The sequence below is a fragment of the Mchenga conophoros genome, linkage group LG9 (assembly GCF_057382185.1).
Source record: "Mchenga conophoros isolate Kocher_MC1m ecotype Shallow Benthic linkage group LG9, M_conophoros_male_GT1.1, whole genome shotgun sequence".
Taxonomy (NCBI): domain Eukaryota; kingdom Metazoa; phylum Chordata; class Actinopteri; order Cichliformes; family Cichlidae; genus Mchenga; species Mchenga conophoros.
The window spans coordinates 31,179,758-31,207,480 of record NC_140534.1 but is presented as its reverse complement, the minus strand read 5'-3'; the positions used below and the strand labels follow the sequence as shown (position 1 = coordinate 31,207,480).

At 39.3% G+C, this 27,723-nt stretch overlaps 2 protein-coding genes, 1 long non-coding RNA gene and 1 pseudogene across 3 annotated transcripts; 2 read left to right on the top strand and 2 right to left on the bottom strand.

Moving 5' to 3' along the window:
* Positions 1–27,723, top strand: part of LOC146567570 (sialoadhesin-like) — a 163,886-nt pseudogene that overhangs the window by 119,414 nt on the left and 16,749 nt on the right.
* LOC146567573 (uncharacterized) lies at positions 1,092–7,133 on the top strand. The gene is made up of 3 exons (XR_014893950.1): positions 1,092–1,209; positions 4,898–5,033; positions 6,318–7,133. It is a non-coding gene; the product is annotated as an uncharacterized LOC146567573 (long non-coding RNA).
* LOC146567572 (myelin-associated glycoprotein-like) lies at positions 10,450–15,853 on the bottom strand. Its single transcript, XM_085287514.1, has 8 exons — positions 15,808–15,853; positions 15,410–15,458; positions 14,859–15,236; positions 13,438–13,743; positions 13,093–13,350; positions 12,807–12,896; positions 12,324–12,369; positions 10,450–10,591 (listed from the first exon to the last, which is right to left on the bottom strand). The coding sequence occupies exons 2-8, from the start codon at positions 15,456–15,458 to the stop codon at positions 10,450–10,452; spliced, it is 1,269 nt and encodes a 422-aa protein (XP_085143640.1). The 5' UTR covers positions 15,808–15,853.
* LOC146567571 (B-cell receptor CD22-like) lies at positions 22,169–26,600 on the bottom strand. Its single transcript, XM_085287519.1, has 7 exons — positions 26,555–26,600; positions 26,157–26,205; positions 25,606–25,983; positions 23,018–23,323; positions 22,648–22,908; positions 22,362–22,443; positions 22,169–22,250 (listed from the first exon to the last, which is right to left on the bottom strand). Exons 2-7 carry the CDS (start codon positions 26,203–26,205, stop codon positions 22,169–22,171), a joined length of 1,158 nt encoding a protein of 385 aa, XP_085143645.1. The 5' UTR covers positions 26,555–26,600.

Genomic DNA, 27,723 nt, shown 5'->3' with positions numbered 1-27,723 from the left:
CACAAAGAAAAAACAAAAACAGGTTATTGGAGTATTTTATAGATTTAGTGACAATTAAAGCCTAAAATACTCTTTTCATAAACACTACAAAGAACACTTGTGACACTCACAGTGCAGCTCTGGTGAAGCCTACTTCTTACTTATTCAATTTGATTGATCGGCCAGGAAGCCAAGAACCCACGCATGCACTGGTTTATGACTAAAGAATTACGGCAGATCTTTCAAAAATTGCACGAACAATGGAAGACCTGCATCTAATTTATTATGAAATTGTAGCTCTACACATAGCCATTTGAGAAAGAAATACTTTGGTTCCTCTATTGCGTAGTGTTTTCTTGAGATTGCAGAATAAAATGAAAGAGAATTACAATAAAACATATGAACTAGATGCTCCCAATGTCAGAAAAAAGTAGTAATGAAACACCCAGAAGACTAAAACAATGTAAAAGTAGAGTCAGTCTTGTCCTTCCTGATTATGTTCAGCAAAAGAGGAAGTCACTGTGACAGTCTAAATCTTCACCCTTAAATATTTGTTTTTTCTGTCACTCACTCAAAGCTTGTAAGTTTAACCTTAGAAATTTAAGGACAACTAAACAGCAGGTACAGACAGAGTACACGCTGTTTAGGAAAGTGCAGTTTTCTTGCATGCAAAGTAAAATATGTTCTTATAAATTAAGAACATACGAACAAGAAATTCAGTTGCTCTGTGACAGATTCACAGCCTCTGTCTCACGCTATCTCCCCCTATTCTAGCTTTGATAGGCTGCACTGCCCAGCTGGCTGCATTTATAAAATCAAACTTCCAGTGTTAAAGCTGAAGAGAAAAATTTCAATCTTTGTGTGTACATCAGCTTCAGTACTAACCAGTGTCACAGCAAAGCATTTACTGTGGTATTATGTGGTTGGTTTGATCTACCATATCTATGTTTTCCATCCTGCAGTGTTTTGCTTAATGATATGCTTTTAGCTTCTACACTGTAAAAAAAATCCGTAAAAATACAGTACAATCTACTGTATAAACGTGAAGGAATTTTCCGTATTAGTCATTTACAGGTATTTTTATGTATTTCTCAACTACTGCAATGCATTGTGGGAAAAAGAACCTGAAAAGGAGGGAAAAGTAAGCGCAAGAGCAGCCATTAGGCTTCTTTCAGGCTTCATCTGGATTTTGGATTCTGAAGTTGGAGAAACTGCCTTCAAATTTCTGTGGTAAGTATTAAAACATGACGCCAGACCACCAACCTATGACTCTCTCCCCCACCGATGTAGGAGCGGTGCTGAGCAGGATCAATGTCCACAAGGCTGCAGGCCCTGATGGCATCCCCGGGCGTGTTCTCAGAGCGTGTTCTGGGGAGCTTGCAGGAGTGCTCACAGACATATTCAATCTGTCCTTGGCCCACGCTGTGGTACCGGCCTGCTTCAAATCCACCTCCATCGTCCCGATACCCAAAAACTCCAACCCATCTTGCCTCAATGATTACCGCCCAGTAGCACTCACCCCCATCATCACTAAGTGCTTAGAGCGACTGGTCCTAGCACACTTCAAATCCTGTCTCCCCCCCACCCTGGACCCCCACCAATTCGCATACCGCCGGAACAGGAGCACAGAGGATGCAGTCTCCATCGCAATGCACTCTGTCCTCTCACACCTGGACAACAACAACACCTACGCCAGAATGCTGTTTATAGACTTCAGTTCAGCATTCAATACAATCCACCCCTCACAACTCATCAGGAAACTGACAGACCTGGGTATCAGTTCCCTCATCTGCAAATGGTTACTGGACTTCCTGACCAACCGCCCCCAACATGTCCGGCTGGATAACCGCTGCTCATCTACCATCACAATGAACACCGGTGTACCACAAGGCTGTGTGATGAGCCCTTTCCTCTACTCCCTCTTCACCCACGACTGCAGACCTGCTGATGGTTCCAACACCATCATTAAGTTTGCAGATGACACCACGGTGATTGGCCTCATCAGTGACAACGATGAGGCCGCCTACAGGGAGGAGGTGGATCGTCTGGCTGAGTGGTGCGACAGAAACAACCTGCTGCTTAACACCGAGAAGACCAAGGAGCTCATCGTGGACTACAGGAGGAATGCTGACCCACATCCACCCATCCACATTAAGGGGACGGCTGTGGAGCGTGTGAGCAGCTTCAAGTTCCTGGGAGTCCACATCTCCGAGGATCTCACCTGGACGACCAACTGCTCCAAGCTGGTCAAGAAGGCTCACCAGCGCCTCTTCTTCTTGAGGACTCTGAGGAAGAACCACCTGTCCTCAGACATCCTGGTGAACTTCTATTGCTGCACCATCGAGAGCATCCTGACCAACTGTATAACAGTCTGGTACGGGAACTGCTCTGCCTCGGACCGGAAGGCGTTGCAGAGGGTCGTGAAAACTGCCCAGCGCATCGCCGGAGCACCACTTCCTGCCATAAAAGACATCTACAGGAAGCGGTGTCTGAAAAGGGCTGGGAAAATCATCAAAGACCCCAGTCACCCATCACATGGACTCTTCACCCTCCTGCCCTCTGGGAGGCGCTACAGGAGCCTCCGGACTAAGACCACCAGGTACCGGAACAGCTTCTTCCCCACAGCTGTCAGACTCCTGAACTCTGCCTCCTGACATCTGACCCACGTTAAACTCATGGACTGAACATACACACACCCACAATGGACAACTGTACCCTCAAACACAATAATAACATGGACTGAACCACCACTCACAACCACTAGCACTTTATATAGCCTCTGTAGAAACTATCTACACCCTCACTTATCTTAACTGCACTAATGTATAGCTCTGTGTAAATAATCATTCTGTACATTCGATAATCTTTAATCCTACAACTGTTTACAACTTGCATAGTTCCCATTTCTGTATAGCTGTATATCCCAGATTCTGTAAAGTTATTTATTTCATATTCTGTATAGTTTTTCATATTTATATCCTGTTCATATCCTGTACATAGCTTGTACTCACTACAGCCTGTACATACTTATAGTTATAGAATATTCACAACATACTTCATACCGTGTACATTATAACATACCATAATAGACCCATTTCTGTAATATACTCACATATCTATATTATTGCTAATATATATTGTAATATATCTATCACTAAAGCACTTCTGGATGGATGCAAACTGCATTTCGTTGCCCTGTACCTGTGCATGTGCAATGACAATAAAGTTGAATTCTATTCTATTCTATTCTATTCTATTCTATTCTATTCTAAAACTCATGTTTCGTTTTATTAAAATAATGTTTTTCAAAAGACTCCGTGTTTTTATTTAGAAAGAATTGTTAATTTATTTGTTAACTGGTTTCGGCTGTCTGACTCATTTTTTAAAATAATTGTTATTTAGGTTTAACATGACTTAAGCTTTATTTTAGTTAATGTTAAAATAATTTTTACTGTGATACCACCAGTTTTGCCCTTCAGTGGCTGAACCAGTTTTCATAAATATTATAGTTAGCTGTCTGTGTCTCTCTGGGTATTACACAGCTGTGACTGCTAACTAGCTAATTAGCGAAAGTCAGCGATGTGGATAACTGGGAAAGTGAGAACTTCATGGTTCTAGAAATTATTCTAGGACTCTAATAAGTACTGTATCAATACCTGTGTTTTACAGTTGGCTCTACTGTACACTTTAAAGGGTTTCAGGCAAAGTTACACTAACCCTAGTTTAAGCCTCAGACCTTCCTGGCTGACGCTAGCAAATGCTAAAGTTAGCCTCTGATTTGGGCTGCTAAAGTAAAGACTTTTAGCTAGCTGACCAGCATAGATTATTTCGGTGGTTAACAGACTGTAGTGGTAAAATTATTGAAAGTATAGTTTCACCTCAGCACATTTACAATTACAGTATGTCTATTTTGTAGCACATAGAAATGTTTAGTTAATATTTACAGACAGACACATTTTCCCTGTAACTGTGTTTTTACTCCAACATTTGTTGAAAATGTAATTTATGAAATGCTGACCAGCATTTCTTGTATGTGGAATATTTTTGTCACCCCACTGTGCTAATGTGATTAAATACTAAAAATTATTACTAAAAAAATTCAATAATAAATCAATAATAACTATTTCTTGATTGAACTATAATGGTTTTTTTTTTTTTTTTTTTTTTTTTTTGCCTGTCCCATTTGGTTCTTTAGCCATCAGAATTGTTGTCTGAAGACCAACAAGGATACCCAATGGATTTACTTTGCCAAATGGATCATCGTGGCATTGCCGTAGTCGATCTTTGTTTTTATTATTTATTATATTTTATTTTCAGATGTTACAGACGGGACAGACATGAGTGAGGGATAGGAAAGGGAGAAAGAAAGAGGATGGAAAGGAAAAACAGAAGGGGAGAGGGACAGTGAGAAAGGGGGGGAGAAAAAAAATAAAAATCTCCTGGATCACCTGTTGAGAGAAGAATAGAAAACAAGCAGAAAAAAAACAAAGCAACATACTAAACACAACACCATCGCATTAATCTAGCTAAGTGTAAACAGCAGTAAATACTAAATATTCAATGTTGTTGTGCAGCACGCAGGACAGATGTGCTTCGAAGTAGCAGCCAAGAAAGGTGTAATTTGGGTCTACGAGCAGTGAACACCCGTGTGCATACCTGTGTGGATCAGCACGCTTGTATTCCAAAGGTTGAACTATAATGTAAGCGCAGTGCTGGTGTGCAGGGGCTCTATATGCCTTGTCTATATCAAGCTTTTAGCCAAATATAAGCAGAGATATTTGTATCTTTCTTAAAAATCCAGATCCTTACAGATTATTTGAGAAATGGATCAACAGCTATCACTACTTGAAGCACTTTAAGTCCTGCAGTGGAAAAATATCCCTTATTTCACCTTTGATCACACACTTTGGTTTTCCAGTGCAGAGCAATGGCCAAGAAAAGGAAAGACTTCCCCGAGTGGAAAAAAAAGATGAAGATACAAGCTGGTGATGATCCAGAGCAGCTGGTCTCAGGAAATGAAGAAAAACCCTGATCACCTTCTCTACAAACACAAGGTGAGTTTAATGTTGTGGTTGATTTAGTTTTTCAAGGTATGTATGTTACTTTAATTATAAACTGCTTTTGTTGCAACAGAATGGTGTTATGTGTATGCAACTCTACGTGAATTATAATCCTTTGTAGGGCTGCGTGATATGACCAAAATCTCATATCCCAATATAAGACGTATCTCTCCTGATAACGATATATATCACAAAATAGTGCATTTTCTGTAAATTCTGTGATTCTCGGGCAACTCGACTTATGTGAAATGTTTTCAGTTGGGCGTCGTGTACCTGGAGTCGAGTGTTTTGACCGATGCATGAAACTATACATTTTTAGACATGAGTTTAAATGGCCGCCATTTTCTTTCTGAGTATTTATTACACGGCGTGCTGCAAGGAAAAGCCTGTTCTAACGTTTGAGTCTAAGGATTATTTTGAGCACCTGACGACTCTTTTTTGCTTTTCATTCGTAAACTCTCTCGAAACTCTTTCATGTGATTCTTGTGTAGGTGGTTAAAGAGGTTTGTCGTGTTCGAGTGGTGGTGGGGACCAGTTTGTGGCATAATTTGCATAGTACAGTTTTCTGGGGCGTGTCAGACTTTTCATAACCAAACCATGTCCATGCTACAGAGGTAGCCCCTCATTTAACAATAAGGTCCTTGATTTCTTTTGACTGGTCCTTCTGGTTCTGCCTCATCCTTGCTGGCCATGCTGGTATTCTCTGTGCCTTCATCTGCGTGGTGACTGTAAGCGCCATTTATAGTTACTTGATGTTTTTATTTGAGGTCATTTGTTTGATGCATATTCTGAAATTTTATGTTTGAGAATAATGTATATCATTTCAGTTTAGTTTGAAAAGTCTCAACAGAAACTTGAGCTTTATTGTGAAAGGTTTATGTGGAAAATAAACAAGCGGACGGCGGAGCCACACGATGGTTTTATCCTCATTGTTGGTAACGAAAGTACGCGTAAAAACAGTCACTTGTCCGTCCATAGTGTGGTTATTTTAAGTATAAGAGAAGGAGAGAACTTTAAGAAATAATATAGCAACTACAGTGACCATCAAAACCATGAAAAAAATATTGCCGTAAACAGTTTATTTTGCAACACCACAAAACAAAGAATAGTGTATAATATGAAACGATAGACATTTTTATATCGTAATCTGATATATATCGTCATATCGCACAGCCCTAATCCTTTTTTTGTTTATGTTGTTTATGCTCTAGGTAAAAAAAAAATATTAAAAATACAAACTTTTTAAAAATGTCTTGTTGTTTCTCTTTTTTTCCTCAGAATAAATTGCGACTAGTCTCAATGGCTGACACGGAGGAGCAACACAGCGACACGTTAACTCCGACTGCTGCAGTTCCTGTATGAACTGAGCAACTCTTAAAATCCAAGGAAAAGCTGTGTGTATTTTACTTAAAGCTCAGATGGACCTTGATGTACTAACATGCAGGCTGCATTCAGGACTTTGTCACACTGTTATATGAAGAGCGGTAACAAGACTTTGTAGTAATTTGTCTTACTATTGTCTTATTTGTTGTGATTTAGGGTCTGTGCGCACAAGCAGAGGTTTTTGTTTGTAACTGTAACCTCGTTTTCAGAGCCTTGTCTAACATTTAATGGTCATGAAATATGTCAGACTTTTTCCTCTACTTAACCAGCTTAGAGAATTTGAACACCGTGGAGAAAAAGGTGTGCATTAAGGATTTTGAACTATGATGTTTAAGTGTTGTCACTGCTGAGGATTCGTGGACACAGATCCTTATTCACTATGCTGCTGTTTACAGTTTAACTTTTCATCAGAACAAGCACTTCTAATTATACTTTGCTCCTCACTGACAAAACAAGTCCCGTAAATACACTTTTATCTTTAAGTTTGGGACAGTAATCTGTCTTAATTTATTATGTGTTGTAGTTATCATATGGGGAAAAGTCCTGTGGTTATCCATCAGTCCTGTTCGAATAAACCCAAAGTTCAGGAACATCTTCTTTAGATCTGTTCAGTTGTATTCATGTGGCACCACTTAAACAGTCAACAAATTTTGACTCAAGTATGTTATATTGTAAGGTAAAGAGCCCAAAGAGTTAATCTCAGACAAATGTTCACACAAATGTGAAACTACTGATGCAAAACTACCACAAGGCAGTGATTCTAACTCAAAGGTACTCTGGATATTATTAAATGTGAACATGTCGTTAAATATGACATTTTTTGTTTGTCAGGTGTCCTGTTTGAAGAAAACACTTGGTAGCCACTTGAATGAATGTAAATAAACACATTTACATGAGGGCAACCTGATTTCAAGGAAATAAAAATGCTCAAATTTGAAAGCTTGTGAGTTATTTTGTTCATGTATCAGCTGTTTAGTAGTTTTATGACAAGATGGATGCTGTCATTATATTTTAGTATAGTGTTTGAGTTAAGGAGAATAAAAGAATATTTAACATTAATTGTACCAATGTTGTTGTGTACGAAGCACAAATTAATTTAAGTTTTAATTTATGAATTTTTGAGTACATGGTGTACTAGGTTGTAATTGCATAGAAATGTACGTTTAAGGATATAAAGAACTATATTTAATGAGTTACAGTGAAAAGAAGTGCTTGGAAATAGTAATATAAACAGAAATTTCAATTTTTCTATTAACGGAAAATATCAGTTAATGATACAGAAAATATACTGTGAATAAACGGAATTTTCTGTTTTATAGCTGAAGGAAATGTCCGTAAATAGTACAGAGAGTATACTGTAAATCTACAGAATTTTCCGTTTTATCATTTACAGAAAGGTCCGTCAAACCTCCGTAAAAAAACAGAAAATGTACTGGCAGAAAATTACCAGGACATTTTCTGTTTTTCTACGGAATATTTTTTTACAGTGTAGTCAGTATTAAGTCATTACAATTTTATTTATACAGTGTCAAATCACAAAAAACAGTCGCCTCAAGATACTTTACATTGTAAGGTAGATCCTAAATTAATACATACAGAGAAAAACCAAAATAATAATTTAACCCCCTATGAGCAAACACATTTGAGAGAGTCTGATACTGTCACGGTTCTGGGTCCGTTGGACCCAGTATTTTCAGTTTTTTATGTTTTGGTTCACTTTTGCATCATGGATTATTCTTTGTTTCTCTGGTACCTTGTGTTTCAGTTATCTTGGTGTTTTGGATTGTTTCTCATTCTCTTGTTGTGATTATTATTATTATTATTATTATTATTATTATTATTATTATTATTATTATTATTAGTTTCATGTTTCTATTATCCATGTTTTAGGAATGGTGGTTTCATGTATAGTTCAGTTCCATGTTTCATTTTCTGTCTCTGTGTTGAGTCCATGTCTCTGAGTTGTGATTCATGTTTCCTGTTTTATTGTGAAAGTCTTTGTCTTATGTTAGTGTGTGCAGCTTTGTTCCCCATGTCTCGTTAGCCCTGATCTCTCCCAGCTGTGTCTCCCTTCTGTGGCCCATTTCCTCATTACTACCCTGTGTATTTAAGCCCTGTGTTTTCCCGTGCCCAGTGTTGCGTCGTACCCACAGATTATGCCTGTGTGTCCTTGGTCTCAGTGTTCCATCCTCACTTCATGTTTGTTTTCCTGCCAGCAATAAAGCTGAGGTTTTTGAGTTACATTCCGTTTTCCGAGTCCTGCATTTGGATCCTCATCTCTGCCTGCCCGCACACAGAGCCCTGACAGATACATTTATTAACAAAGTGCTCAATTTTTACATACTGAAATTATATTTCAAACAGCACCAGGCCATAAAAGGGTTAATCATCAGTAAATGTCTAAGCTGTAACTTAAGATCAGCAAACAATATGTGTTTCATTGCAATGCAAATGATCACACCAAAGCTTTGAAGGAACTACATTCAGTTCACATGTACATACTCTGCAAACAAGTTAGGCATCAGTACTCGAGTAAAATTAGAAATGTAAAATTAGAAATGTATATCACATGAAGCAGATTTTGAAGGAAGTGATGAAAATAGTAGAAGTTACTCTGCTCTTACAAGAGCAGCACCCAGATGTTTTGATGTGATTGCCCTACATGGCTAAGCTGAAGGACAACAAAGAGTCACTGCTGAACACAAAAAATGTCCATTAAAAAAATTTCCACTCACAATATGAATGTCAATATTACAAAAATCAGTGTAGCCAGTGTATTTAAACCCTCAGTTTCCACCAGTTCCTTGTCGTGTCATTGTAGATATTATGTTGTCGTTCCCACATGTTGTCAGTTGTTCAGCCAGCCATTCAGTCTTTCAGTCAGTCAGTCCTGTCGTTCCTGCTCTGTTCTTTCACTCGCTCCAGTAAAACATCATCATTCTACACCGTGAATCCAGTGTTTGGGTCATCTCTTCCTCGCCTCCACACACAACCTCTGACACAGTCATAAATCTTAAAAGGCTGTACCTACAACCAGATCAAAGTTTTCCATGCTGTTGGTTTAAATCTCAACACATTCGTGCATAAACTATGTGACCACATTGAAATGTCCAAAGACAAAAAAGCACCATCACCACCCTCAATCAGTAAATAAACTGTTATTATAGTAAGTTATATTCATAAAACCCACAGATCCTTTACCCAGAAAACTGGCACCACACCCAGCTTCCATAAATCATTGCTCTGCTAGTCAAAAGGCAGATACACCACTCCTTTACAACACACACCAAATCATTCCACAAAAATTCCATCTTTGTCCTTCATCTTTCAGTGTACCAAGGTATATGCAGCAACCAATTACTTTACGTGTGTCTGCAACCAAACCTCCTCGTTTTCACTCCCAGCACTGGACAGTCTTGCGTCAGTTGTTCTCAATAGGTCACATGATAGGGTGAGGCAGGGTCTCTTTGACTGTTATAAGTAATTACCTAGCAGTGTCCAACATTTGAAACATGGAGAGTTTGAAGACAAAATAAATTTCTTACCCACTTATTTAGATAAGAAAAAGACATCCAGCACTTCACATCACAAAATACGGAGTAAACCTTCAGCACAAATTATATTAAATATCACACAAAAACACTTTAAATTAAGTAAACATATTTTATTGAACACAAATTTACATGTTTTGATGCCAGCTTGCCTGCAGCCATTTAAATTACCTGTGACAAACTTTTTCATTTCAACATGTCTACAATGTAAATAATAAATCATTCAAGAGCACACACAACATGCAAATACTGTATGAGCACGATGAAAGCTAAAATAAGTTTGTAAGTGGAGGTTTCTAGTCATCTGCAGAAATGTCTCAACTGTCATGTAAAGTAGTTCCTTATTGGAGTGCTGCAACATCTATTTACACGTATTTAAGAAAAATCTAAACAAAAAAGTCGACTGAAAACAGCCGTGTGAGATTAAAGCTGAACATAAAAAGCTGCAGGATTTTGTTTAAGTAACTACTTAACTACTACACCGTATCCTGCTGCTGTCCTCTGTACTGCACTGAGTCAGTGGATGCTTCATATCTCAGCACAGAGAAGTTGATCTCTCCATAATGGATGTTTTCTTCTTCTCCTTCTGATTTACTTGCTGGCTCTTCACTCACGTTTCTGGGGTTCCCGCTTGAAAATCAAATAGCCAAAATGAATAGAGTATCTTTCTGCTATTACAAACGCTGTGTAAACAATCTTGGTATCAAAATATAGCTAAACCTTGTAAACCTTGTTCATGAGCTGTTTAAGTATCAGAGTCAGAGTCAGAGACACTTTATTTATCCCCAAGGGGCAGTTAAGATAGATGATACCTTGCCGACCGTACATACAATACACAAACATCACACTGGCAAGACAGGTCAGGCTAGGTAGCACTGGCCACATGAGCAGCGACCTGGAACCAAAACAATGGAAAATGCACAACATGAGGAAAGACGAGGAGAAAAAAGAACTCCGCCCAGACTGAGCTCCAACGAGGAGATCAGTTTGAGAACAGAAAAAAAGCCCACCTCAGCACATAGCACATAAATCATCACATCTCACAACATAGAAGACATAAGCTTCGAAGGCATTTGGAGGGGGTGGGGGGGTAAGTGTAGGTCTGTGTCAGAGTACATGCATATGTGTGCGTGTGTGTGTCTGTTCCGTGTTCAGCCGAGAGAAAGTGTCCCTTCACTTGGTTGGGAAAAAGTCAACAATCTTCGGTCGACGCAGGTAGCCTTGAAGGAGGAGGGAGAGAGTCACAACATAGTCTTGTTATCTAAGGAAGAACTTTGTTATTCCCGTCAGCTTTTGCCTTGAGCATCCAGCTGGCACCAGGGGGGCCGCATGAGATGGAGATGGTAGTTGTTTTGGTTAGTGCGAAGAAACTGCTTCCAGTTTTACAGTTGGTCTAATGTCTTTCACTGGTCACCGGGTCTCTCAGATCCTGTTGTTCTTCTCCAAGATCTTATCCATATTGCAAAGCCGTGAACTTCTTGAAGATCTTCCCATATGGTGTTCAATAAACACAGTCTGAGTACTCACAGCTTGCACATCGTCAATCATGTCGGCCAGCCTAATGCAGGTTTTGAATAGCTGTAACTAGGGATGGGTATCGTTTAGGTTTTATCCGATACCGGTGCCAAACCGGTACTTTTGAAACGGTGCCGGTGCTTAAACGGTGCTCAAACCGGTGCTTAAAGAATGGAGAACACAAAATTGGTCCAAAAACCTCTCATGTTCAGCTGTTTTTTTGTAAAAAGATAACAATGTTAGCCTTTTCTGCAGCTATGTGGCATATATGGTATCACTCTTGGCTGGAAGCAGTGCTTAAACAATGGAAAAAACACAAACTTTGTCCAAAAACCTCTCATGTTTAACTGTTTTCCACTTTTTCTTTGGTCATTTTAGCCTTTTTGGCCAGGGTGAAGGGAGTATCTGCCATCAAACAAGAAGACAGCTGCATGTAGCTACGACGGTGTTTGCTAGTTCACCTTACATGCATTAATATAATAACGTGGTTAGCCTACTCAACGTAAATTACACATGAACAACATTAAGATACTCACGCAGAGAAGAACGGCTGCTGCTGCATCATCATCCTCATCATTTCTGCTACACTGGCAGGGCTAGGGGCCAGGACTATACTCTTCGGGTTTTTGGGGGATGTTGCTAACTCTGGGTCCGATAACAGGCACCACACCCGCAGTAGATGTGTACGGTGCTCGGTCTTGCAGCAAGCTATCAAATACGATGCATTTCTCTGCTTTTAAAAAAACACTATGCGTCACCAGGTGTTTCATCAGATTCGAGGTGTTACCTCCTTTGCACAGTATCACAGTATCACCTTAAAGCACTTGTTGCAGGCTGCTGAGTTTGCATCTTTTGCTGTGAAGTACAGCCAGACTTCTGACCGCTTCGCCTTGGGCGTTTTTAATCTGTAGCTCTGCTCTAAAAGAACGTACGTACCTGGGCCCGCCTACTATCCTCGGAAAGGTAAAATGATTGGCTAGAATCCAAAGTGTATGACATCTCAGGGGAAAAAAAGCACAGAAATAAAGCACCGAAATGTGCGCAGCTTTTCGGTCTGGTTACTACCGTTTATGTCATGGCACCGGACACCGGTACCCATCCCTACTCCTGAGCCCAGGCTTTTCGTCTAGAGTAGAGTGCCAATATCCATTGAGGAACCAGTTGATCAGATCCACAATTCTTTGGGTTTTAGAGAACAAGACTGAGAAACTCTGAGGGTTAGAGTTAGACGAGATTAGACAAGGATATAGAAGCCAAGCAGGAAAGATAAGGGAGGGAGAGGGTGAGAGATCATATTTTCTGCTGTAATGTAATATTTACCAAACAAAGATAATCAGGCAGACGAGTAAGATGAACCCAAGGATTCCTCGAAGAATTAGCCATGTTGGGAAGGAGCTACCATTCTGCTCTCCTGAAAAACAAGATCAATAAGAAAAAACATTTCAGTTAAAGAGTTAAACAGAAGCCATATACGGATTCATTTTATATTTTGTATAGCTCTGTTTAGAAAAAAAGAAATAAACAAAGAGAAGACAACAGTAGATAAGATGAAGAAAAATTGGATAAGAACATGCAACACATTAGTGGTTTCGACCTAAATTTACCTCCAACAGTCACGTCAATCACTGCTGATGTCTGATTACCCAGATCATTAGTGGCCACACAGTAATAAACTCCTCCATCTGTTACATTGAAGCTGTAAATCTCTCCTTCAGATACTTTCACAGCTCCATCTCTGCTCTTCTTGAACCAGGTGAAGCTGCTGACTGGTTTGGCTCTGCTGGAGCAGGTCAGGTTCACCCAGCTGCCTGCTGACACCAAACCTGATGGACTGATGGATGCTGAGGTGTCTTTAGGAGCATCTGGAGAAATAAAAGAGAGAAAGTGATATCCCATATACCATGGTGTCCTGAAGGATTCAGTTCAACAACAAACTCTGATTGTCTTACATGAAACACTGAGAGTCTCGTCTGTCTTTGCTGTCTTGGTGTCGTTTTCTTGGTTCACAGGATATCTGGCAGAGCAGCTGATCTTCTTTCCATCATGTGTGTCTGACAGAGTGATGTTCTGCTGGATTTTAGTTGTAAAGCTTCCATCTGTGTTTTGCTCCATTTTGTTGTGAGAGTCTTGTTGGAGATTCCAGGTGAGTTGAGGAGGGGAGTGTGGACAGGGAGTGAGAGCTGAGTAGGTTATAGTGACAGACTCCTTCTCCTTCAGATCACCTGGGATTGTAATATTGGGCCTCCAAGGAGAATCTGTGGTTTCACATCACAAACGTATTAACACTAAAGCATACATGCAGTTTGAACTACTATGGATTCTCAGTTTTGTCAATATAAACAACAACTGACAGTCAAATCGATTAAACCTGAAATATCACTGGTTAAAAGTGAGACATTTGATGTTTTTTGTTAATATGGACACATTTCTGCACCAAGAATTTCAAATTGTTCGTCTATAATGAAAAGAAAAAACATATCTACAAGAGGAACCACACACACAGCTGCTTTCTCTGGGCATGTTTGCAAAAAAATGAAATTTGGGTTGTTGTTACATTTACAAGAGTCCAAAGTGAAATTTGAACAAAATACTTTTATGTTTCCACGGTGAACTGAATTAAATCATCGACGATCTGCATGAAATTCAACAACTTAAAACTAGCTAATTGTATTCTTGTTGAGATGACATGATACAATTGAATAGGAGTGGTTAGTTGCCTGAACTTGTGATGTTACAAGATCACGTGAGATTTCCAACCACAGGAAAATCACTGGGGTTATGAGAGGCAGAAAAGCATACACACTCCACATGTCTGCTGTTGCTATTGGTAAATGGACTGATTCTTGTGTAGCATTTTTCTACTCTCCCAGACCATAAAGCGCTTTATACAACATGCCACACAAGCACTTTCTCAATGCTTTTAAGTGCTTTCAAACTAACATTCACACCTATTCATACTACGATGGATGCATCGGACAGCAATTTTGCCCAAGGACGGATGGAGTGACAGGTATGTTCTAAATCCATTAAATTGGAGGAAATCTGGGTATGTATTATTGGACCTCCAAGAAGAATCTGTGGTTTCATATCACAAACATGTTAACACTAAAGAACAGTATATTGCATACATGCAGTTTGAACTGCTGTGCATTCTCAGTTTGCTGAAGTAAACTAAAACTGACGTAGAAATGAAATAAATCTGAAAAAACATCTTCTTAAAAAAATTACAATAAATTTTCTCTTCTTTATCTCATATTATGTTCTTTTATAAATGATTTGTAAATGTCTGCATTCATTAAAGAGAGTGAGTATCAGAACAAAGGTTTGTATTGTTTTTTGATATAAATGGATTAAAAACTTCAGTCTTTACCTCTGACTGTTATTTGAAGAGGATCACACTGAGCTGTTGCCTTGAATGTTTCACTCTCTACTCTGAAGAAGTATGTGTTTGTGTAGTTTGTGGTTAAATTAGTAAACAGAGTGGTGCAGTCTCTCTGACTCAGGTTCCCAGTAATACTCATTGGATAGATGCTAACTGCTCCACTACTGTTGTAGATCACATTGTTTGGATTTTTGTCACCATTATTTTTAATCCACACTGCAAAGATTTTTATTTTGCTGTTAAATTTCTGTTCGTCTTTGGGTGTGAAGTTACATGGGATTTGCAAACAAGATCCACTCAGTGCTTCCATCTGCTTTGGGGCAGTCATGTAGAGTGCTATCCAGGGAGGATAATCAGCCAAAGCACCTGTAAATACAGTTTCATTATTAACAAGCTGCTGTTCATTGTTTGTAAACTGTTTACATTTTCAATCACAACACAAAGCGCTGGCTCTGTGTTTCAGGTTGTTTTAAAATGGGTGAAAGTTAAATTACAAATGAATCCAATAATGTCTTTGAATAACAGAACAATCAGCTCACCTGAAACAAAGAGAACAGTCAGTAAAATGCTGACTGTCACCATCTTCATCTGGATTCACAAAATACAAACAAACAATAAAATCAACAAAAAAGTGAATGATAATGATTTAGTTATTATTATTTATATCTGTGGTGCTGTGTGCTTTGAAAATAGCTGAAATATTAAAACAAGGTAAAATCACATGATGTGTCAGTCAGTTGACTGAAGGAAAAATAAGAAAAAGGTTAGTCTATAAAGTTAATGAATACAATGAGTAAAATGTGTTTTACTGTAACATTAGGCAGTTTGTAAGGAAGTTTATAAAGACGACATGCTCTTTAAGAAAGACAAGTTCAAAATAATAAATGTCTTTCAGTTTAGAAAGTTAAGAAATAAAAGCAGTAAAATGTTTCTTTACCCCACATTAGATCTGATGATTGTCTTATGAGTGAAACAAAGCAGCCTTCAGCAGAACTACTATATACTGTAAAATACAAATGATCATCTGAGGAAGTACATGTAGAGACACCCACTGACTGTAGCGCTGCATAATGAAGTCTGTTTTGTGCCGCCTGCTTATTTCCTGTGAAAGAAGTCAGATGTTGCCCTTAAAGACATTTTTAACTTTTGGTCTGTCGAAGCCTCTGACCTTAACCTTACACAAGTGATTGAATCATTTTTAGTATGAATGTACAACCTGTGCTAACACAAATCATGATGATGGACTATGACAGACTGTATCTCTCTCGCTCTACACACACACGTTATCTGGACGTCCAGTATCAAGTGTTGCTTGCCTTTGACTGCTGGGCCCTGAGAGGCCATGCGTGTGCTGCTGGAGTGGTGATACTGGAAGATAGAAGTGGCAAAGCTGTGGGACCTGTTTATGTGATTCATTTATTAGTAGAAGCTTGGTAAAGGTTTTGAATTAAATTTTCTCCTTCAAGCAATGGAAACACAAAATTGAATTCAATGTAATTGTTCTGTGAGGTATTTGGCTACAGAGGATCCTTGTGGTGAATCATCAATCGTGTAGCACAGAGGTTCCCTGATGTTCCAACTTCTGGCTCGCTGATGTCATAAAATGTATGTTTTAGGTCATTTATATCAGGGAGGGTAAGAAATGTTGGTGAGATCAGTAACAGCATGCTGAGGCTGAACTCCTCCAACCTACGCGTGCCGCTGTGTCTCCAGCTCCTGGTTGAACCTTTCCAATGGACCTTTTAATTGGGACGTATTCAGAGGGAACATTTCTCTGTAACAACATTTGTTCAACTGCACACTCATTTACTCTGCACTTCTCTTCTGTTCTCAGTCTTGCACACTTACTTGCACACACAGTAGATACAATGAGAGTTCATACTCTCTGGGCCTTCACGTCTCGGCGTTACGCTGTTGCACATGTTGATCTGTGAATACACTAAATCCTGCTTCTGTGTGCTGTCCTGCACTGAGACTAAAGAAGGTCTCTGCTTTGGTTTCATCATAATGAACATCTTCATTTTCTGCTGTTCTGACTGCTTCTTAAAAAAGACACACTCTGTGAAATCACACAGACCAAACACATCAAACAAGCCCTGTGCTGCAGCCAGAGATCAGGCTGACAGTGATTACCACAATAGACAATGAGGAGCTGGAGGAAAACTGTATTCCACCTTATTTTGTTTGTTTCTTCATCAGTTAATAATTATGCAACGAGTTGATACCATCTGAATAACCACTACAATGTGTGGCAGTCGGCATATATCAGTAACGTGGTCAAACACAGAAACTAGCTCCGTGCGGTTGCAAACAAAAAAGGAAGTACAGACAGAGAACCCGCTACTTAAGAAGATGCAATCTTACTTTAGTTGCAAAGCTGTTATAGGCCTGACGTGATGATACCAAATACAACACTGCAACAACAGTTTTGTCCTTTCTGCAAATATCCTGTAATAGACAACACTAGATAATTACTTATCACAGTCAAACAACCTTTTTACTAACTTAAGTTAATTCCAAACCTGCATTGCAGCTTACAGAATACATATAACTCTCAGTATGAATGTCACATTATATCTGTAGACATCAAATATGCAGGTATTGTTAAGCTATGAGCAGTCACAGCACCACCACAGGAGCGATGCGGTAAATGGCCTGTATTTGTATAGCGCTTTTCTAGTCCCTAACCGGCAACCTTCCGATTACAATGCGAACTCCCAACTCTTGAGCTGCACAGCCCAACACACAAAATTTGAGGTCAATAAATACAAAAAGGCATTTTATATTTTAGTTGCATGCCAAGAGCAGTAAATAAAAAAATATCTGAAAAAATAATAAATGTGCTTCATCTTCATTCTAGGAGAGTTCAAGACATTTGTACAAAAAAATATGTTTCATCAGGGAAAGACATATTTCAGTGTAAATAAACTGCTTTTGTGACTTCAATTTAATGCCTCCTTTTTAAAAGAGTTTATTTTCAAGTTGTGTGGAAGCACTGCTGACACTAACTTGTATATACATCACACATGAACATGTCAGGGCTAACAGATGGATTCAAGTGCAGACTGCGTTGTGGTAAGCAAAAGGTTGACAATTTATTAACACAGAAGGGAAACCATAGTGATGTGTATATGGAGTGAATGGGGCAGGAAGGAATCCACACTTGCTCTCCACTCAATCCAAACTCCACCACTCCTCTTCTCACGCACACTCGCCCACAGCCACTCTCGCTCCAAATTCCACTTATGTCGACACACACAGGGATCAGGGTCCACCACCAGTTCCGGGGAGATCTAAACACAAAGAGTCCGATTAGATCAATACGCCACACAATACCGAGAGAGTTTCTTTGAGGAGAACTGAGAGCACGAACACGTGAGGTTCAACGTTCCAGTGCTGACTTAAATAGGCAAGGGAGACCCCACCTGATCAGCAACAGGTGTAGTAATCACCGCAGGTGCGTGGGCCAAGGGTGAGAGCCCACAATGACCTCCACCCAGGGAAGCAGGAGAGAAAAGAAAACAATCCTGTGGCCAACATGAGTGAGCCGGAGAGGCACAGGGACCATGACAGAACAATCTGAACATGATGAAGAGAACATCCACACATTTCTTCTGCACCAGGAGGTGTTGTTTTAAGTCTGTGCAAAATAAGAACCATGTTGTTGATATTGTAACTAGGGCAGTTAACTTTATCTGGGCAAGAGTTCTGAGTAATAGAAGGCTTGGTTCACTTTTGATTCACTAAAGCGGAGCACTTCATGTTACTAACACTGCTGGGTTTTAATTCTTCTCTCAGAGAGGAGAGCTTCCCATACATAAGGAGACATACCCAGAAGATGTTGTTGCAACAGTTATGCTTAGACCAGAACAAGTGTGATAGCAAAGCATTCATTTCTAAATTCACCCCTGTACCACTGCTTCCTACAGTCACTATCTACTCCCATATTTGAGGTGCAGTGCAAAGAATCAGACCAAGTGTCCTGTGTTTATGTATCAGTGTTCTTCCTCAGTAGATGTAGATTTGACTCAATATATAAGATTCTTATATTTCCACACATGGCATCCTTTATCCATTTTCCTCTTTTTCTCTTTTTTAAAAAAGGTCATTATCTTCTCATTCACTGAGCGTACATAACATATTAGCTAAGAATTATTTTTAATGATAGGCAGCAAAAATATCCATGTCGAAAAAGCGTGGTCAAACACAGAAACTAGCTCCGTGCGGTTGCAAACAAAAAAGGAAGTACAGACAGAGAACCCGCTACTTAAGAAGATGCAATCTTACTTTAGTTGCAAAGCTGTTATAGGCCTGACGTGATGATACCAAATACAACACTGCAACAACAGTTTTGTCCTTTCTGCAAATATCCTGTAGGACCCCAAAGCGCTTTACACTACAGTCAGTTATCCACCCGTTCACACACACATTCACACACTGGTGATGGTAAGCTACATTGTAGCCACAGCCACCTTGGGGCGCACTGACAGAGGCGAGGCTGCCGGACACTGGCGCCAACGGGCCCTCTGACCACCACCAGTAGGCGCAATGGGTGAAGTGTCTTGCCCAAGGAACCAACGACTGAGACTGTCAAGCCGGTACTTGAACCGGCAACCTTCCGATTACAAGGCGAACTCCCAACTCTTGAGCCACGATCGCCTCGGTGACACTCAGAGATGTTACAAAGGAATCCAGTGTTACTGCACAGCCCAACACAAAACATTTGAGGTCAATAAATACAAAAAGGCATTTTATATTTTAGTTGCATGTCAAGAGCAGTAAATAAATAAATATCTGAAAAAAATAATAAATGTGCTTCATCTTCATTCTAGGAGAGTTTAAGACATTGTACGAAAAATATGTTTCGTTAGGGAAAGACATATTTCAGTCTATCATTTTTCAGGTGTTTTTATTTGTCATATTTAGTTTTTGACATTAAAGTTTCCAAAATATAACTTGAGTATTTCTTAGTTTTAAACTCGTCAGTTAGTCGACAAAGACATTAGTCGCCAGCAACATCCCTACAGAAAAACTAGTTAAAAGAATTGATAATGATTTATATAAAATGATTAATTTATTTGGGATTTAGACCCTGATGACCCATCATGTTAGAATGGAATACCAGAGATTTTGAACACGACCCCCTGAAGGCTAGAAGCTGGCGGGGATGAATTTGAAGGCTGAAGCTTGGATGGAGCTCTGAGGTGTCTGTGAAGTGGAGATGGGGAGGTGGTGTGTTGCACAAAGAGAGAATGACAGAGAGCACAAATGTAGAGCACACAAAGTGGTGGCTGATTGGCTCAAATAAGAATATGCTTGGACTAGAGTATAACTGTGTCAGTATAAGAAACAGGTAGTGATGTAAAGAGAAAAGCAGCCTAACACCCATGAAAGAGGGCAGATGAGTGATCACAGATCTTGTTGGACTTCTCTGCCCTCAGCTGTGGGCTTCTATTTATCCTATGCATCAAGCTAAACATTTATGGCTTCATTGAGCACTCAGGGAACTGTTGCATTCTTCAGAGCTTTTACTAATGTACCTTTTGTAGTACTTTCATTCTTGTGAAATGATTGCTTGGAGTAAAAGCTCCACTCCAGCCATTACATGGTTTTTCTGCTATTCCACTAGATGACGGGCCTTGACATGACCAGACCAGGAATACAAATATTTGTTGATACAAAGATTCAATTACTTAAAAGAAATGACTATGACTGGTGTTATAGCTACGTATGGCATTTGCAGGGAGTTTATAGATTAGCTGAACAGACCAAAGGGGGTGCTGCTGCCACTGTCACAAGTAATGGACTGGTTAGACTAAGAACGCAGACTCAGAGGATTAAGTTCAGTGTGTTTATTCACAGTGAAGCAACAACAGAATGTGACAACAGAAGGATTTCCAATTAATGATTCCAGGGCTCTCTCAGTAACTTACTCTGAAGTGTTGACAGAAAAGTCCAGACAGGAGAGATAAAGAGAAAATGGTTAAGTCAGCATGGGACGACTGCAGGATCACAAGGAGACCATTCACATACAAGTGACTTTGCACTGTTAACAGATTCTGAGGTTGTAGAGCTAGATCATCAGTGTAATTAAAATCACCTACCAAAGGGATTTGGTTTAATTTTGCAACAATGTATTAAAACAGATCAAAGAATTCATTCAGAAAGTCATCACAGGTGGATAATACTACAGCAAACTGGACTTTCATGGTTAACTTTGAAGGAATGAAATGAGCTCAGAGTAAATGTATCATAACTGAAGTTGTACTTGTAAATCACTGCTATTCCCCCAATGCAGCCTGAACACTTCAGGGCATTACAAATGTTCTTTTGTGTAGTCCACAAAGGGGGCAGCAGAAGCTGTTATTCAATAGTCAAGTCAAGTCAAGTCAAGTCATCTTTATTTATATAGCACATTTAAAAGACATCAAGTGTCGGCCAAAGTGCTGAACAGAGGGATAATATAATAAAAGAATTGAAATAGAAAGAAAACATTTTAAAAAAGAATTGTAAGACATGTAAGAGCATATAATGTACATGCAAATATGCACATACATATACAAAACTGTACACATTCACACACAAGCACACATATGTGAATATAACGTATATACACATACAACACCATCCATAATATAAGAGACCAAATAGACAGAATAAAAAAAGATATCAAAGAGATCTGAAAGCCTTGGAAAATAAGTAGGTCTTGAGAATCGATTTAAAGACTTCCAAGGATGAAGAGAATTTTATGAAGGGGGGAAGACTATTCCAGAGTCTCGGGGCGGCAATGGAGAAAGCCCTGTCCCCTCTAGATTTGAGCTGGGAGCGTGGAACTGATAAAACCATCTGACTGGAGGAGAGCAGAGATCGAGTGGGTAAGTGCAGGCTAAGAAGATCTGAAATGTAACCTGGAGCCAAACCATGGAGAGCTTTAAAAACAAATAGTAAAACCTTAAAATCGATTCTATAGTAATAGCAAGAACACAGCTGTACCTGTAATAGAGTGTAAAATTGCGTGGATCTCCACACATTATGCTGGATCAGTCTTACAGAAGTGTGGTGTTAGATCAATATTCATGGATACACTATAAAAAAATAAGATGGTCAGGCTGAAGCAGCCCCTGTTTAACAGACTCAGGGCAGCGAAGGAATGATATGAAATTATCCACAAAGTAAATGTTTCGATTTCTGCAACAGCATCTCTACATTCAAAGTAAAATGGTCATGTACAACTGTTGAAAGTCACTGAAGGGAATTAAGTGATGATTGAAGGTGGAGTTTTTCCTCCTGTGGAAACTTTAGTTGATGTGTTGTGATGTGACTCTGTTCATCTGACAGCTTTCAGTATCTGGTTTGTTGGAGAATCTTGATCTGAACCAGCTGAAGGGAAAAAACAGAATCAAATCAAAGAAACCAGAAAGACTGAATTATGTTGTTTTACGATGAGTTAGTTGGTTTCAAATGCGTGTGTCACAGAAACATTTGTCTCACCACTCAAATACGATCAGTGTGCTCATGAGCATTATGATTCCAACAGTCTTCACTATAGTGTAGACACCAACCAGGTTTCCACCTGTAATGCAGAAAACAGTAAATAAGATTGTTTTAGGTGAAAAAATAGTTTTCAAGTCTAACAGATGAACAGCCACGTTGTAGGATAAATTACAAGATTTGAACTTCATAAAGCTAAATTTGCTTCTTTTTCAACTCACTTTTAAGAAATACCTCAAAAAATGATTTAAAAAATAAAAAACAGCTAAATGCTGAGTAACTTTACCTCCAACAGTCAAGTTAATCTCTGCTGATGTCTGATTACCCAGATCATTAGTGGCCACACAGTAATAAACTCCTCCATCTGTTACATTGAAGCTGTAAATCTCTCCTTCAGATACTTTCACAGCTCCATCTCTGCTCTTCTTGAACCAGGTGAAGCTGCGGACTGGAGGTTTGGCTTTACTATAACAAGCTAGGTTCACCTGACTGCCTGCTGGCACTGAACCTGATGGGTTGATAAATGCTGTGGTTTCTTTGGGGAGCACTGGAAAAAAAGGGGGGGAAATAGCTCTAATACGGATTCCTATTATCCATTATAAACATTCAATATTCCATTACTCACAGGATCCATAAAAACACTATGATTGTCTTACATGAAACACTGAGAGTCTCTTCTGTCTCTGCTGTCTTGGTGTCGTTTCCTTGGTTCACAGGATATCTGGCAGAGCAGCTGATCTTCTTTCCATCATGTGTGTCTGACAGAGTGATGTTCTGCTGGATTTTAGTTGTAAAGCTTCCATCTGTGTTTTCCTCTGTTTTGTTGTGAGAGTCTTGTTGGAGATTCCAGGTGAGTTGAGGAGGGGAGTGTGGACAGGGAGTGAGAGCTGAGCAGGTTATAGTGACAGACTCCTTCTCCTTCAGATCACCTGGGATTGTAATATTGGGCCTCCAAGGAGAATCTGTGGTTTCACATCACAAACGTATTAACACTAAAGCATACATGCAGTTTGAACTACTATGTGTCACGATCCTGGGTCTTATGACCCAGTGTTTTGAGTTTTAGTTCATTTTGATGTTTTAGTTTATGTAAGCCCTTCAGGTTCCTAAGTTCATTTGTTATCATGCTTAAGTGTTTCTAGTTCTTATTATTTCCCCCTCGTGTTTCCAACTATGGTAAATCTCCCCTGCTCTTCATGTGTTTCATGTCTGTGTCTTACATTGTGAAGTTTGGGTTGTCATGTCTACGTCTCATTATGTTTCCTGTTTTATTGTGAAGAGGTCTGGTGTTTCTGTGTTCATCGTGTTCAGTTTTACTCTTCCCCTGTGGCGTTGTTATGTTCATGTTGATCTACTGTGCCTTTCTGTTCCATGTTTCAGGTCCCTATGTTCTGTCTCCCCCAGTCTGTTAAGTCCACATGTCTTGAGTTCCGTCAGTGTGTTTCCTGTTTTACTTTCACAGTCTGTTCTATGTTAATGTTTCTAGTTTTGCTTCCCTTGCCTCGTCCTGCTTAATTACTCTCAGCTGTGCTCTCCTCCTGTGGCTCATTCCCCCTCGTTATCCCTCAGTGTATTTAAGCCCCATGTTTCTCTTTGTCAGTGTTGCGTCCTCCATCATAGCTGTGTGATTTTTCCCTGTGGCTCCTTGTGCTTTAGTTTTTCCCAGTTTAGTTTATTTTGTGTTGTTTTTCGTGTCCCACTTCACGCCAGCAATAAAGCTGTGTTTTTTGAGTTTACCTTTTGACTCTGTGAGTTTGCGTTTGGGTCCTACTCTTGCCTGCACACGGCCGTATTGTGACACTATGGATTCTCAGTTTTGTCAATATAAACAACAACTGACAGTCAAATCGATTAAACCTGAAACATCACTGGTTAAAAGTGAGACATTTGATGTTTTTTCTTAATATCGACACATTTTGAAGACCATTTCTGCACCAAGAATTTCAAATTGTTCGTCTATAATGAAAAGAAAAAACATATCTACAAGAGGAACCACACACACAGCTGCTTTCTCTGGGCATGTTTGCAAAAAAATGAAATTTGTGTTGTTGTTACATTTACAAGAGTCTAAAGTGAAATTTGAACAAAATACTTTTATGTTTCCACGGTGAACTGAATTAAATCATCGATGATCTGCATGAAATTCAACAACTTAAAACTAGTTAATTGTATTCTTGTTGAGATGACATGATACAATTGAGTAGGAGTGGTTAGTTGCCTGAACTTGTGATGTTACAAGATCACGTGAGATTTCCAACCACAGGAAAATCACTGGGGTTATGAGAGGCAGAAAAGCATACACACTCCACATGTCTGCTGTTGCTATTGGTAAATGGACTGATTCTTGTGTAGCATTTTTCTACTCTCCCAGACCATAAAGCGCTTTATACAACATGCCACACAAGCACTTTCTCAATGCTTTTAAGTGCTTTCAAACTAACATTCACACCTATTCATACTACAATGGATGCATCGGACAGCAATTTTGCCCAAGGACTTTTGGCATGCAGACTGGTGGAGCCAAAGGTTGAACCAGCAACCTTCCAATCAGCAGACGACCTGCTCTACCTCCTGAACTACAGCCACCCATATTGTGGCTTAAAGCTCAATAACTGGCAGAGCAGCCAGTCTGAGCGGCCTGTCATAGACCTGTCGAGGACAAAGACGTAAAGAAAATTCTGTATCAACCTTGTTGGCTTTAAGTAAATGATTCTAAATTGCCCATAGGTGTGAGTGTGAGTAGAAATGGTTATCTGTCTCCTTGCAACAGACTGGTGACCTGTGCAGGATGTGCTCCACCTCTCGCCCGATGACAGCTGAAATAAATCCCTGCCCCCTTGGATATCTGATGAGGAAAGGAGGAAAAGGACGGATGGAGTGACAGGTATGTTCTAAATCCATTAAATTGGAGGAAATCTGGGTATGTATTATTGGGCCTCCAAGAAGAATCTGTGGTTTCATATCACAAACATGTTAACACTAAAGAACAGTATATTGCATACATGCAGTTTGAACTGCTGTGCATTCTCAGTTTGCTGAAGTAAACTAAAACTGACGCAGAAATGAAATAAATCTGAAAAAACATCTTCTTAAAAAAATTACAATAAATTTTCTCTTCTTTATCTCATATTATGTTCTTTTATAAATGATTTGTAAATGTCTGCATTCATTAAAGAGAGTGAGTATCAGAACAAAGGTTTGTATTATTTTTTGATATAAATGGATTAAAAACTTCAGTCTTTACCTCTGACTGTTATTTGAAGAGGATCACACTGAGCTGTTGCCTTGAATGGTTCACTCTCTACTCTGAAGAAGTATGTGTTTGTGTAGTTTGTGGTTAAATTAGTAAACAGAGTGGTGCAGTCTCTCTGACTCAGGTTCCCAGTAATACTCATTGGATAGATGCTAACTGCTCCACTACTGTTGTAGATCACATTGTTTGGATTTTTGTCACCATTATTTTTAATCCACACTGCAAAGATTTTTATTTTGCTGTTAAATTTCTGTTCGTCTTTGGGTGTGAAGTTACATGGGATTTGCAAACAAGATCCACTCAGTGCTTCCATCTGCTTTGGGGCAGTCATGTAGAGTGCTATCCAGGGAGGATAATCAGCCAAAGCACCTGTAAATACAGTTTCATTATTAACAAGCTGCTGTTCATTGTTTGTAAACTGTTTACATTTTCAATCACAACACAAAGCGCTGGCTCTGTGTTTCAGGTTGTTTTAAAATGGGTGAAAGTTAAATTACAAATGAATCCAATAATGTCTTTGAATAACAGAACAATCAGCTCACCTGAAACAAAGAGAACAGTCAGTAAAATGCTGACTGTCACCATCTTCATCTGGATTCACAAAATACAAACAAACAATAAAATCAACAAAAAAGTGAATGATAATGATTTAGTTATTATTATTTATATCTGTGGTGCTGTGTGCTTTGAAAATAGCTGAAATATTAAAACAAGGTAAAATCACATGATGTGTCAGTCAGTTGACTGAAGGAAAAATAAGAAAAAGGTTAGTCTATAAAGTTAATGAATACAATGAGTAAAATGTGTTTTACTGTAACATTAGGCAGTTTGTAAGGAAGTTTATAAAGACGACATGCTCTTTAAGAAAGACAAGTTCAAAATAATAAATGTCTTTCAGTTTAGAAAGTTAAGAAATAAAAGCAGTAAAATGTTTCTTTACCCCACATTAGATCTGATGATTGTCTTATGAGTGAAACAAAGCAGCCTTCAGCAGAACTACTATAAACTGTAAAATACAAATGATCATCTGAGGAAGTACATGTAGAGACACCCACTGACTGTAGCGCTGCATAATGAAGTCTGTTTTGTGCCGCCTGCTTATTTCCTGTGAAAGAAGTCAGATGTTGCCCTTAAAGACATTTTTAACTTTTGGTCTGTCGAAGCCTCTGACCTTAACCTTACACAAGTGATTGAATCATTTTTAGTATGAATGTACAACCTGTGCTAACACAAATCATGATGATGGACTATGACAGACTGTATCTCTCTCGCTCTACACACACACGTTATCTGGACGTCCAGTATCAAGTGTTGCTTGCCTTTGACTGCTGGGCCCTGAGAGGCCATGCGTGTGCTGCTGGAGTGGTGATACTGGAAGATAGAAGTGGCAAAGCTGTGGGACCTGTTTATGTGATTCATTTATTAGTAGAAGCTTGGTAAAGGTTTTGAATTACATTTTCTCCTTCAAGCAATGGAAACTCCAAATTGAATTCAATGTAATTGTTCTGTGAGGTATTTGGCTACAGAGGATCCTTGTGGTGAATCATCAATCGTGTAGCACAGAGGTTCCCTGATGTTCCAACTTCTGGCTCGCTGATGTCATAAAATGTATGTTTTAGGTCATTTATATCAGGGAGGGTAAGAAATGTTGGTGAGATCAGTAACAGCATGCTGATGCTGAACTCCTCCAACCTATGCGTGCCGCTGTGTCTCCAGCTCCTGGTTGAACCTTTCCAATGGACCTTTTAATTGGGACGTATTCAGAGGGAACATTTCTCTGTAACAACATTTGTTCAACTGCACACTCATTTACTCTGCACTTCTCTTCTGTTCTCAGTCTTGCACACTTACTTGCACACACAGTAGATACAATGAGAGTTCATACTCTCTGGGCCTTCACGTCTCGGCGTTACGCTGTTGCACATGTTGATCTGTGAATGCACTAAATCCTGCTTCTGTGTGCTGTCCTGCACTGAGACTAAAGAAGGTCTCTGCTTGAAGAAGCCAGTCTCTCTGTAATGGACATCTTCATTTTCTGCTGTTCTTCTGCTTCTTGAGGAGACAGACTCAGTGAAATCAAATATACCAAAGTGAATTGCAATGACGAGC

Excerpts from the sequence above, each read along its gene's own strand:
- LOC146567572 (XM_085287514.1), bottom strand. The coding sequence starts at position 15,458 with ATGAAGATGGTGACAGTCAGCATTTTACTGACTGTTCTCTTTGTTTCA. Across the intron at positions 13,351-13,437 it reads CGAGACTCTCAGTGTTTCAT|ATGCTCCTAAAGACACCTCA; the intron begins GTAAGACAATCA and ends TTATTTCTCCAG. Across the intron at positions 12,897-13,092 it reads GATTGACGTGACTGTTGGAG|AGCAGAATGGTAGCTCCTTC; the intron begins GTAAATTTAGGT and ends GTTTTTCAGGAG.
- LOC146567571 (XM_085287519.1), bottom strand. The coding sequence starts at position 26,205 with ATGAAGATGGTGACAGTCAGCATTTTACTGACTGTTCTCTTTGTTTCA. Across the intron at positions 23,324-25,605 it reads TCTTCAAATAACAGTCAGAG|ATTCTCCTTGGAGGCCCAAT; the intron begins GTAAAGACTGAA and ends GTGAAACCACAG. Across the intron at positions 22,909-23,017 it reads AGAGACTCTCAGTGTTTCAT|TGCTCCCCAAAGAAACCACA; the intron begins GTAAGACAATCA and ends CTTTTTTTCCAG.